This window comes from Macadamia integrifolia, chromosome 3 (genome assembly GCF_013358625.1).
Source record: "Macadamia integrifolia cultivar HAES 741 chromosome 3, SCU_Mint_v3, whole genome shotgun sequence".
Taxonomy (NCBI): Eukaryota; Viridiplantae; Streptophyta; class Magnoliopsida; order Proteales; family Proteaceae; genus Macadamia; species Macadamia integrifolia.
This window is the reverse complement of record NC_056559.1, coordinates 29384112-29397153: the sequence shown is the minus strand read 5'-3', so window position 1 is coordinate 29397153 and position 13042 is coordinate 29384112. Positions and strand designations below refer to the sequence as shown.

General features: G+C 39.6%; 2 protein-coding genes across 4 annotated transcripts; both read left to right on the top strand.

Annotated features, from left to right (window-relative positions):
* The first annotated feature begins 250 nt into the window (after positions 1-250).
* LOC122073448 (protein SODIUM POTASSIUM ROOT DEFECTIVE 1-like) lies at positions 251-2322 on the top strand. The gene is made up of 3 exons (XM_042638038.1): positions 251-799; positions 1484-1559; positions 1787-2322. Exons 1-3 carry the CDS (start codon positions 443-445, stop codon positions 1918-1920), a joined length of 567 nt encoding a protein of 188 aa, XP_042493972.1. The 5' UTR covers positions 251-442; the 3' UTR covers positions 1921-2322.
* Positions 2323-7672: 5350 nt separating this feature from the next.
* Positions 7673-12201, top strand: LOC122073026 (trafficking protein particle complex subunit 12-like). Of its 3 annotated transcripts, none has more exons than XR_006138629.1 (3): positions 7673-8931; positions 11331-11418; positions 11501-12201. XR_006138629.1 is itself a non-coding variant. In XM_042637508.1 (2 exons), exon 1 carries the CDS (start codon positions 7806-7808, stop codon positions 8928-8930), a length of 1125 nt encoding a protein of 374 aa, XP_042493442.1. In that variant the 5' UTR covers positions 7673-7805; the 3' UTR covers position 8931; positions 11331-12201. The 3 variants fall into 3 exon arrangements, 1 of the variants encoding a protein (XP_042493442.1); XR_006138630.1 differs by having other exon boundaries at positions 11498-12201; XM_042637508.1 differs by having other exon boundaries at positions 11331-12201.
* Positions 12202-13042: the final 841 nt, after the last annotated feature.

Below are 13042 nucleotides of genomic sequence, written 5' to 3'. Positions count from 1 at the left end.
GGCAAGAGGCTCACTTACAAACCCCATAACCCGTATATTGTCAAGTGGGGCCCTCGTTTTGTCGGAGGCCTGTGCCAATATTCCTTGAATTAAACAACGATGGAATACAAGACATTATATACCAAGAGGTCTGGTGTGGATTATTTCACCCTTGGAAAGAGGGGTAGTTTAGTCAATTGAAAGACCGGCAACTTGGCTGTTCCTTTCCAGCCTACCTTTGTCGCCTATATCAGGTAAGTAGCCACCCAGGTTAGCTGGGTCATAAAGAACGCATGTTTCACCATTTTAATTCTCTCTCCCCCTCTTTAACTCACTCTTTCCTACTCCGCTCTTCTCCTCTTTCCTCCTAAATTCTCTAAACTCCCTATGTTCTTTTCCACCTCCTCAAACCCACCAGCCAAGACTTCTCTCTCTGTCTCTACCTTGAGCCACAAAAGTCACCATGAACACAAAGACAAGTAAGAAGATGAGAGGATTCATGTGCAATTCACCGGCAGCGACAGCCGTGTGCATCACCGGTGACGCCCGGTCAGTTATAGTGCCGAGGAGGCCAGACAGATCGTCGGTGGCGCTTGCCCATCATGCCATGCTGAGCAACTCATTATCGTCCAAGTACACTCGCCTCGTTGAGTCTCAGAGGTTCTCTCCCTTCTCATCTGATAATCATCCCTTGATGACTCGACCGACACTGCAATTGTCATCATCATCATTCTTCCTCAGAGATCGAGAACGAGGACGAAAACCATCTTCCACTGCTTCCTCTTCCCTCACTTCATCTACCTCCAATCCCGTCTTTCAGGTCACATTCCCTCTCCTCCTCTTCTTCTTCTTCTTCTTCTTCTTCTTCTTCTTCTTATTTCTTTGCTGCAGATTACGCACAGTACAGACTGAAGTCATGGCCTCATGGGTATCGATCCCCACATCTAAACACTCACATTGTCAGATCTTGATCACATAAACAAATGTAGACTGAAATTACAGTAATCTATTACTTTAGACTCTTAAAAATTTCAAGTCTTCAACTGAAGAGGGGCTTTGACACTTTGTATTACCAAAGTACCTGCCTATTTCTGTAATATCACTGATACAGTAACACGTGGCATTACGTAGTTTCATCCTCTGATCGATATTGACCGTTTATTAATTTTAATTTTTTTATCTTATAGGGAGTGTGGTGTTGGATGTGTATGTCCATTAAACTCAGTTAGTTAATTTTTGTATGATGATTTCAAATGTAATAAATTTCAATCCGATCTCTTCCACAGCGCGATTGAATTTCTGCTAATATGTGAGACTTAAATGTTCATACTCAGAAATTTCACGATCTCAGTTTCTCTGTGATTCCTTCATGTTTCACGGGTCACGACCATCATACATTAAGTGCACCTCTTCTTCTTCTTCTTGAGTATTTCCTTAATTAAAGTCTTTTCTTTTTTGAGGAACTGTCATAGCTTATACTGTTGTAGCTTATACTGTTGTGCAGGTGGTAGTTATGAGAGTATCCCTTCATTGTCAAGGCTGTGCTGGCAAGGTGAAGAAACATTTATCTAAGATGGAAGGTGATTTCACTATTTTCTTTACTCTTTTATTTTATCTCCAAAATACAAGCACCGACCCAGTTTAAAGGTATGTTTGGTATATATATATATATATATAATAGGACAACAATAACCATGAAATTATTGCCCAGTTTAAAGGTAAATTTTCTTTACTTTTTTTTTTTTGGGTAACTTTTTCCTTATTTGCTTGCCAACCCAAATGACTATTTTGTGATACAATGATGTAGGAGTGACTTCTTTCAGTATAGATTTGGAGTCAAAGAGGGTAACTGTGATGGGACACATCTCACCTGTGGGAGTTCTGGAGAGCATATCAAAGGTGAAGAAAGCAGAGTTCTGGGGTACTAAGGAAGAACATTAGGTATACAAAGGAAGAATATTAGATTTACCAAGGAAGGAGATAAGATGTTTCAGTGTTTGATTTCTGTAGTTGGGACTTGGGGGTTGGGTGAAGTGGGTTTTAAGTTTTAACTTGGGCGGTCCAGGAATTGGGACATTTCAGTGCAAGACATGATAAGGTTGGGTGGGTTTGGTGGGTCATGGGCTTATGGGCTGATGAGTATGGGAAGCAGAGATCATGGAATATAGTTGGCAACAGTGGAAACCAGTAGGACTTGGATGGCGATGTGTAGTTGACAGGAGGTGGTCTTCAAATTTGATGCCTAATTCTGGGATTATTGGTCTTATTTGTAGATAAAGACTTTCAGATATTTTTCCTTGTTTTAGTACTTAGCTTTTCTATCTTAAGATCTGATTCAGACTAGGTAAGGTTCTGTTTGTTTTCTCTGCACCATCTTCCAACCATATAGCTCATGCCTCGGCCAGGATGAAATCAACCTAAGAAAAAATAAATGGAGATAAATTTTAATTTTTAAGAATTTTCACCACTATTTGATAGGGTTCCCAAGGAGGTGAATCCTCTGTGTGGGGTGGGGGGGGGGAAGGGAGGGTGAGGAATTTGCTCTATGTAAGCAGTAGGGATAATAATAATATGGGCAAGTTCACATGGCCTTTGCAACAACGCGGGATCAATGAGAACATGCATAAAAGCATCAAATGAATGAAGGTGGGGCGATAATTTCTCACACCGTTGTGTTGGGCACAAGTTAGAGGGCAAAGGTTATCTTGGCTACTCAAGTAACGTATAATAGAACTTCTGTGCCTGTCTCTCCCCACCTCACATGAAATAAACTCATGCTCTTCAATGTACGATATTTTTGCTGCATCTCATTGATGTGCTCCTCTATGCTGCTTGCTAAAAAAATCCATCCCTCAGGTAATAATGTAGTTAGTTTCTTAATTAATAGCTGTCAAGGTAAGTTCATTTAGAAATCCCATCCTTTTTGACAAATTGGATTGCTGAGTTGAGAAAATCAGCCATCGTAGGAAAAAAATCATCTCCAATTAATTGGGTATCCAATTAGAGATCCAATGGCTGAAAGGACTGGGGGATACGCATCCATGTATTGGGATGCATGCCCGAGATCTTCTCAGCTCATGGATCACTAATTGGGTTCCCAATTAATTGGGGAGGTGCCGAATCTGCCATGGTATGAGTAACACACCCAATACCTATAGCCCCATTCTAACAAAATGGCTCAAATCTCTCTAGAAAAAGATTCTCACATGTACCATCATCCTCTCTCATTTTTTTTTTTCTCTTAATGGTGTGAGCTTTGTGTGGATCATGTCATTCCTGCACTATATTGTATTGTATGTCCTAGTGTTTGGGTGCAAGGTCACTCTCAGGCAAAAAACACTTGCCCCTAAATTAAATTTAATTGTAGTTTTCAATCACTTTCTCAATATTTTATATTCCTTCATAGGAAAATGAGTTTATGCTGCATCTTTTTTTCTCATACCTCATATGATGAATGTAGAGAACATGCTTACATCATGTTCCATTAGGAAAAGAAAATAATTATGTTTGCGCGTGTTGAGCATTAACTAGATGGTGTAGTGGCCAATATAAAAGTTATAATGGATTCATTAAAGAAAGTTTCTCTACCACCATATTATGTAACACAGGACTACACTTATTATTACGATTTTTACACCATCATTAGTATTTTAAAAAGATGGGGAGATAGGAAGGTCGAACTAAACTATACCCAATTGTCTGAGCTTATGCTACAAAGCTAGTGTAGGGATTTGCTCTATGTAAGCAGTAGGGATAATAATAATATGGGCAAGTTCACATGGCTTTTACAACAACGCGGGATCAATGAGAACATGCATAAAAGCATCAAATGAATGAAGGTGGGGCGATAATTTCTCACACCGTTGTGCTGGGCACAAGTTAGAGGGCAAAGGTTATCTTGGCTACTCAAGTAACGTATAATAGAACTTCTGTGCCTGTCTCTCCCCACCTCACATGGAATAAACTCATGCTCTTCAATGTACGATATTTTTGCTGCACCTCATTGATGTGCTCCTCTATGCTGCTTGCTAAAAAAATCCATCCCTCAGGTAATAATGTAGCTAGCTTCTTAATTAATAGCTGTCAAGGTAAGTTCATTTAGAAATCCCATCCTTTTTGACAAATTGGATTGCTGAGTTGAGAAAATCAGCCATCGTAGGAAAAAAATCATCTCCAATTAATTGGGCATCCAATTAGAGATCCAATGGCTGAAAGGACTGGGGGATACGCATCCATGTATTGGGATGCATGCCCGAGATCTTCTTAGCTCATGGATCACTAATTGGGTTCCCAATTAATTGGAGAGGAGCCGAATCTGCCATCGTATGAGTAGCACACCCAATACCTATAGTCCCATTCTAACAAAATGGCTCAAATCTCTCTAGAAAAAGATTCTCACATTTACCATCATCCTTTCTCATTTTTTTTTTCCCTTAATGGTGTGAGCTTCGTGTGGATCATGTCATTCCTGCACTACATTGTATTGTATGCCCTAGTGTTTGGATGCAAGGTCACTCTCAGGCAAAAAACACTTGCCCCTAAATTAAATTTAATTGTAGTTTTCAATCACTTTCTCAATATTTTAAATTCCTTCATAGGAAAATGAGTTTATGCTGCATCTTTTTTTCTCAAACCTCATATGATGAATGTAGAGAACATGCTTACATCATGTTCCATTAGGAAAAGAAAATAATTATGTTCGCACATGTTGAGCATTAACTAGATAGTGTAGTGGCCAATATAAAAGTTATAATGGATTCATTAAAGAAAGTTTGTCTACCACCATATTATGTAACACAGGGCTACACTTATTATTACAATTTTTACACTATCATTATTATTTTAAAAAGATGGGGAGGTAGGAAGGTCGAACTAAACTATACCCAATTGTCTGAGCTTATGCTACAAAGCTAGAAGTTCACCCCCAACATAGTATAAATTTGACAATAAACAATAAACAAACTATAATTTTTATGTGGGGAAAAGACACTACTGTTTTGTTTTTTGGTAGAAAGAAAATTTGCTACCTGATTGTGCCTTCTACGTTCATATTCAAGATGGCATGAAAAGATTTCTTACCCCTCTGATTTGATGCTGGAAGACAAACTTCTCCTAACCCAAGGGTTTTTTTTTAAGGTTCATGCACCCACAAGAGGCCATACAAGACCCATAGTGGGGCTAGATAGAGACCCATGATGGGGCCAAGAGGGGCAACATGACTTAAATCCCATCAAGGGGAATTGATCCATTGACCAAGTCCCTTAAACACGCTCCATAACTAGTATATAGAGCAAGTTCTAGGTTGATCGCGAAAGTTTATTTTAATAATAACAAATGGACTAAAATGACTCCACTTTCTGAATAATTTCTGTTAGGGGTGTCAACCGGTCAGGCTGATTCGGTTTCGGTCGGGTTTAATCAGGCTTGAAGACTTTCAAAGGCTACACCGTGTTCGCCCATTTAACTAATCGGGCTTAGTTATTGAGGGCATGGTACACTTTATATTCGGTCGGTCGGTCTCGGGCTATAATCGGGCTTTAGTCGGGCATTAACCGGGCTACGGACATGTTTAATGTTAAACGGGCTTTAACCGGTTTTTAAACGGGCCCTCTTTAAAATGTGTTATTATATTCCGACCCACTCATGCAAGCCCAAAAAAATGACAATAAATCAATAAATGATACCAAATATAACCATTATTTAAAATGTGAACATGTCTTTACTTTTTAGATTTTATTCTTTAATTTGGGGGGTAAAATAGGTATTTTACAATCATTAAAGGGTCGGGCCAAGTCGGTGCACAATAGGCCGGTCTCGATCGGGCATTATTCGATCGGTCTCGGTCGGGCGCTCGACGGTCCAAGTAGAAAAACCGAGACCGACCATTTATAAACGGGTCGGGCTCAAGCCTGACACGTTTAATAAACGGTCTGGGCCGAGCCGGTCTATAAACGGTCAGTCCCGATCGATTTAGTCGGGTCGGGCCACTAATTGACACCCCTAATTTCTGTAGGTATATGAAGCAATAATCACTTGATGCAAATGGGTTCTTAGGTTTGGGGATGAGCTTCTGGTTTAATGGCAACACCTAGGCAACTGGGTTTTAGTGAAAGTCCAAGGAAAGACATTGGTTCAGTCCTCTTACCCACTAACTTCTTGAAGAAAAAAAAAATAATAATAATAGTAATAGTTGGCATGAAAAGATTTCTTACCCCTCTGATTTGATGCTGGGACATGAACTTCTCCTAACCCAAGGGTTTTTTTTAAGGTTCATGCACCCACAAGAGGCCATACAGGACCCATAGAGGGGCTAGATGGAGACCCATGATGGGGCCAAGAGGGGCAACATAACTTAAATCCCATCAAGGAGAATTGATCCATTGACCAAGTCCCTTAAACACGCTCCATAACTAGTATATAGAGCAAGCTCTAAGTTGACCGTGAAAGTTTATTTTAATAATAACACATGGACTAAAAGGACTCCACTTTCTGAATAATTTCTGTAGGTATATGAAGCAATAATCACTTGATGCAAATGGGTTCTTAGGTTTGAGGATGAACTTCTAGTTTAATGGCAACACCTAGGCAATTGGGTTTTAGTGAAAGTCCAAGGAAAGTTATTGGTTCAGTCCTCTTACCCACTAATTTCTTGAAGAAAAAAAAAATAATAATAGTAATAGTTGTAGTACAACAATAAGTGGGACCCACCTTGTTTGGCCCCCCATGGATCAGTTGCCAGCCCCTGATCGGTTTCTATCTGGCCCGCAGTGAGTTTGTCTTGGCCACGTAGCCGTTGAACTAGTAAAAAATTAAAAAGAAAACAAGAAAGGTTAGAAAATCTCTTGATCTAAATTTGTAAGGCTGAATGACAACAATAGATCCACTTGATTTTAACCAACCAAATTGATTTGTTCATCCAATTTTCAGCTTTCCAAGTTGGATACTGGTTGAATGGCCTAGATCTAGATCCTCTCTAACCATGAAGTTCGGATGTGAGGCTTTAAACATACAATTCAACACATGAATGCGCACCCCTAACTATGTGTCACTAGGTATCCCAATGGTTGAAGAGGGTCTAGACATGAATGACCAGTTTATAGGGGTGTTTATAAACGTGTAGGCCTGTAGGGTGATACTATTATAAAAGAGAAAAGGATGCGGTTTACCCACTTCTGTGTCTATCTTTCTTCTTAGAAAAGTACTTTATGCTCCCTCATCAAACCGTTAACTTCAGAAAAACTGACAGCATGGCTAACCTCCTCTCATTATAAAATACCCTTATATCATACTTTTTAGGGGGTTGAAATTGTCTGCAATTCCGATTTGATATAATTTCGTGAAATACCACCTTCAGGGGTGACACGTGTATTGATACCAATGCATTGATCCAGATCTGATACAACTAATAAAACCTTAAATCAGTGAAGAGTCATTTAAATCAGATCTGGACCATTGTATTGGTATCAATACACGTGTCACCTCCTGAAGGTGGTATTTCACGAAATTATACCAGATCCAAATTGCAGACGATTTTTTTCCCTCTTTAGGTAGATGTGTCACACGGCCATTTCTGGTATTCTCTGTAGGTTTTGTTACGAACCGATCAAATGATTGGCTGGATCTGGCCATCCGGTTCGACCTTCCAATCCTATATGATTTTTAAACCATTTGGTTCGTTCCTTTATGGTTTACTCCTTCTCATCAGCGAAGGATGATTTCCTGACCCCCGTCTTCCCTGGCGCCTCCAGATAGTTGCAGACTCTAGTTTCAGCGGTGCCGCATTCTAGAATCCAAATAGTGAAGAACAAGTTACTGGACACAGCTAGATGGAGCAGGAATCACACGAAGAAGAAACCCTAGCATCTAATTTACAATCTCTCTCATTCTCGGATCCGTTAACCAACCAATTCAACTCCTTCAACGATCTCTGCTACGAAATTTCTTCTCTGCAAGACCTAGCTTCTCGTGGTTCATGGCGATCGGTAATCGATAAAGTTGTTCGAGCTCGAAAGCTCTCTCTCCTTCGAAAACCCCACGAACACTTGATCTATCTCTCTTACAACGTTCTAGCTTTAATGAAGCTTCGTAAATTCGGAGATGCGGCGGAAGAACTTGATTCGCTTGAAGACTTCGACAGCTCTCAGTACAAGTACGAATCGTATCCCGATCATTATCCAAATCGATCTGGTTCGATGGTTCCTTTTGCGCTACGTTGGCTTCACGCTGAGATTCCTCACAGGTTAGGTAAGCGACAAGAAACCCTAGATAGATTGTATACGCTACTTGATTTCATTCGTACGAAATTGAAGGAGAGGGAATCCAAATCCATGGATGTCTCTATTGAGCGGTGGAAGAAAAGGGAAGCCTTTCTGGTCAATTCGATCTCCAGTCATCATTTGAGTCATAAAGAGTTCGGCGTATGCTTGACATTGCTCCTGAGTTTAGTTGACTTTGATTCACCGGATCCTGTCTTGTTGTCGAAGCTGGGATATATACAAATGCAGCTTGGAGATCTGGAGGGATCTAAGGGGTCGTTCAATCGAGTTGAGAACTTGATTAAGCAAGGTAATTCTGGGGAGTTTTTGGATGAGGTGGAGTTTAAGAATCTGGTTAGTCGGAATAAGGCTCTGATTTATTTGGTTGGGAAGGATTATGTATCAGCTGTGAGAGAGTATGATGAGTGCATTGAGAGAGATCAGTCCGATGTGGTAGCTATAAATAACAAGGCTCTGTGCTTGATGTATTCCAGGGATCTGTCGGATTCGATTAAGGTTTTAGAAAGTGCGTTGGAGAGAGTCCCGACGGTGGCTCTCAATGAAACATTGGTGGTAAATTTGTGTAGCATGTATGAATTGGCTTATGTTAACCAAGCTGACATCAAGAAGACGCTCTGTAATTGGATTGCTCGTGTTGCTCCTGATGATTTTGATTCGTCTTGTACTCGCAATTGAGGTTTTTTTTTTTTTTTTTTGGGGTCATATACAGTTTCTTGTGTGATTCATTTTATCCATTGTTGTGGATGGTAATCATTTTGATTCGTCTTGTACTCGCAATTGAGGTAGTTTTTTTTTTTTTATCATATGTTGTTACTTGTGTGATTCATTTTATCCATAGTTGTAGTTAGTAATCATTAATGAAAATTGATGGTAAGTACCAGTGAATGCATTCAAGGCTGTTAATCCAATAGTTGTTTTACTTGTTCTGCATTCCACATCCTGGAGGGAAGAACTGGATTCAGGAGGTTTCTTGGGTTATCTGTTTCAATATCAAGAAGAAGCTTAGTGATTGGATTGTATGAGCTTAAAAACGATGATTTTGATCCATTTCATACTCAAAATTTAAAATATTACTCTATAAATTAGGTGAGTTCGTTTAACACCCGTCATCTTTGAATCTTCAAGTTCCATAAATTGTTTAATTGATGATCTAGGCTTGTTCCCATCTTTACAGAGTGGCATGATGTGCATCCAAATCATATTGCATCGGATTCAGCCCTAGGCTCATGCATTATTGGACTGTTATCCTGCTAGTGGACCATGATGGTGTATTAATCTCCATTTCCTCCATTATCATATGATTTATGATAGGGGCAGATTCCTTGAGAAACTGTGACAGCTTTATCTTCATTTTAGCATTGCTAGTTAGTTCTTCCTAGACCTGCTCCATAAATGAGCCACAGTAATGCATGCCTGGTTGTAGTTGATAAGCCAAGATATGAGGTTAGTGCCTTCTTTGAGGGGTTTTACCTTCTGCCAAAGTCATGGATTCTGCATCCTCATGGCAATTATCCAACCACTCTTTGATGCAGTAAGATTATCATGGCTGGACCCTCATGACCCAATCTGGAAACCCAGAACTATGCGAACCTGAACCCAATCAGGCTTTTGGTGTAATAGTGGTTGGTAGGGGTTTACTTAGTTACTTGGAGTTACTCTTGTAGTTTGGGTTTTATTATTTAAGTTTGGTATGTAGGAAAGTCTGTATAAGTCTTTATTCAATTTCCTTGCTTGAAATAGTTTCCTGTTTTCGTGTTTCCTTATTAGAGTTAATGTTAGTTGGTAGCATCTATATATTCATTGTAATCAGAATTCTCAGAGTGTTCAATTGAATATTGATTGGTTTGAGTTTCTGTTAGAGCCAAGGATTTGCCATGGTTTTTTTCCCCTCTCCTTACCTGCGATTCTGAACATCTCCTCTCAGGTGTGCTCTCTCTCTTCCTGTTCCTTCTTTCTTTCTTTTTTCCTTTCTTATCACTCTTACTTTTATTTTCTCTATTCCCTGTACCCGCGGTACCTTTTTTTTCTGAGAAAATTTGCCATAACTCGGCTGAACTTTCACGGATCGGACTGAGAATTGGTGGTTTGTTTCCACACTCTAGGGAAAATTGAACCCTAGTTCTCTTCTCCTTGGTTCCATCCCTGTTGTGAGATCAAAATCTGAAACTCAACCTGGTTTTCCTCTTCCGCCAGGTTTGGTTGCAGATTATTTTAATCTATTATTTCCTAGCCAGTTGGGATCATTATTACTTGCTTTCATTGTTGCTAGGGGTTGTGACTTACTACCTGAAATTAGTTACCGCTTGGTTGAGATTTCTCACTTGAAACAGTAACTCCCTTGAATCAAAATGGGAGTTACTGATGGTTTTTTCTTACCACCTAACATGAGGAAGAAGAAGATATATTCTTATTATTACGTTTGAGATCCTATTTTCTGAATATTACACAAAAACCCGCACCCTCTGAACTTCATTTCCTTTTTCCCCATTGTAACATTCAGCTTCCTGAATAATCCTTTGCTTTCATTTGAATTCTTCATTTGTCCCAGTCTCTGGTTAAAAGCTTTAAAGAATTTGGATGCGAATTTTCTTCTCTTTTCTCCCAGTTAAAGAGTGTAGAGGACTGGATGAGTAAGGGCCAGAACTGTTTAATTCGGAGACTGGAATTTGACCTGGGTCATGGGGCAAAATATCTCCTTCCCACATATTACAGTAATCAAGGTAATAGTCAATTGTCAATTGGTCTGGGTTCATATTCTAGGCAGTCATAGCTTAGTTGTGCTATTGGGACTGGATTTTACTGTTGTCTAAATTTTGCTTGTTTCTTTTTAAACCAAATAATTATTAGCCCCACCTCATCCAAATGCTCCAATATGTAGTGAATTTTTCATCCTTGTATTTTTGCCTATCCTTATAGAGAGCCCACTTTGGTAGGGTTTATTTGTAGTACATAATTTGTTCCTCTTTGGTCTGCAGTTCACGTTAGGGAGTAAGCTTTGTTCAAGAATTGATTGTTGAACTTCATTTCTTCATTTTAATGACATGGCTTCAATTTTGGTTTAACTATCTATTATAGGCCATGGGCACTATTATGGTGGACTGTCTAGGACTTTGGATTCTCATGGCAGGTCAACATGTAGCCCCCGTAACTCTCTTCTCATGTGGTAAGTTTCAGCTGCAATGAAGTTGGGGGCCTTGGGGCATGATAGATTAAACCTTTGAAAAAAATGTTCTGATGGCTAGCAGGGGAAGAGCCCGATGCATGGTGGAACATACCATCGAGGTTGATCAGGAAATTTGACATTTGCTAGCACACTGCAATAGTTGGATGCTCAGAATCTAAGGGTGATGTGGAGGGAGTATGAAGGTATCTCAAACAAGGGTTACCTGCCTGTTCAGTCAGCAGGTCTTAAAATTGGACAATGGCTTGCTCTACAAGCAGGATATGGACAAACCCATGACGAACTCCCATTGAAAGCTCTTCACAGAGCAGAAGAGGATGGATACTCGCAAAGAAACAGTGATGCCAAGTAGTGTCGACCTTTAGCATTGTTTATTTCTTTAGTTTCTAGCAGCTCTGGCATAATGGAAAGGAATGTCACTGACTCAGGACAATTCACTGATTTAGCTCAATCCTTGTACATGAAACTCCAAGAACTCCAATTATAAAACATAAGCAAGGAGGGATCGAGGTTGCCCTTACTGCAAGCACTGCTGGCGGCCTTGGATTGTCCTCCCTGTGCTTGTTAATGATTTTGATTGACTAGATATCAAACTCAGGCTCAAATTCAAGTATTTACCCTATCTTGTATCGGCAGACACCATCTCAATAGTCTAAGCATTCGGGTGTGTAGTCCTGAACTTTCCAATGCTTTGTTATGTCATTTGACACAGTTTTGTTTTGTTTGAAAACTTGATGTCTACTGGTCCACAAAATTTTAATTTCATGGAAGCCTCATTAGGTTTACTATCAGTTGATTCCACATGAAAATTCTATATAAGAAAACATCTCGTCATTTTTTTTTTTAATGTGACAGTAGGAAATAGCATCAGTGCATACAAATTCTCCATCTACTGAAAATAGTGAAAGTACACCCAAAATTCTTGTTGGCTTGCTGCCTCCAATATGGTGAGGACTTTCAGCCTCATCACTTTGTATCTCTTCATTTCATGTCTTCTATGCCCAACAGAATTTTGGTAGAATCACAATAGACGAGCAAATGCCCCACCAACCCATCTTTGAAAATTTCATTCACTAAAACGACGGTAAAGGTTTTTTGGAATTGGGCATCAGATCGGTCATGGTTCAAGTAAGCCCGCAAAAAAATTGGCTTCAGCTTATTCTGATTCTGATCCAGTCGGAATCACAACCTGAATCAGCAAAATTCACCTGAACCTTACAAAAAGCCAAAGAATCGTTCATTTCGAATCACTGGGAAATTTGCATTGATCTCGGCCTATTCGATCAATCCTCTCCAGATTCCTTGAACGCTGATTCAAAATGCCAAAATCAGATAAGAACTGGCGTTGGCAAGGATCAAGGACCAGATTTTTGTTTTCTGGAGTTGAAGCTTTGTGATTTGTTCTGTGGAACTCCAACAACTGGAGTAGGTTCGAAGTTACCAAACGTGAAGTTGACAATGCCTCTTCCTCCCTCTTGTAATCTTCTTATCCCCACCAACCTATTTGGTGAAAATGAGTACCAGAGTTCACAAGAGGATTTCCAAGTACCAACTTCTCTGTCTATATTGTTTTTTTCATTTTTTTAAGAAAAAAAATACCGTTTAG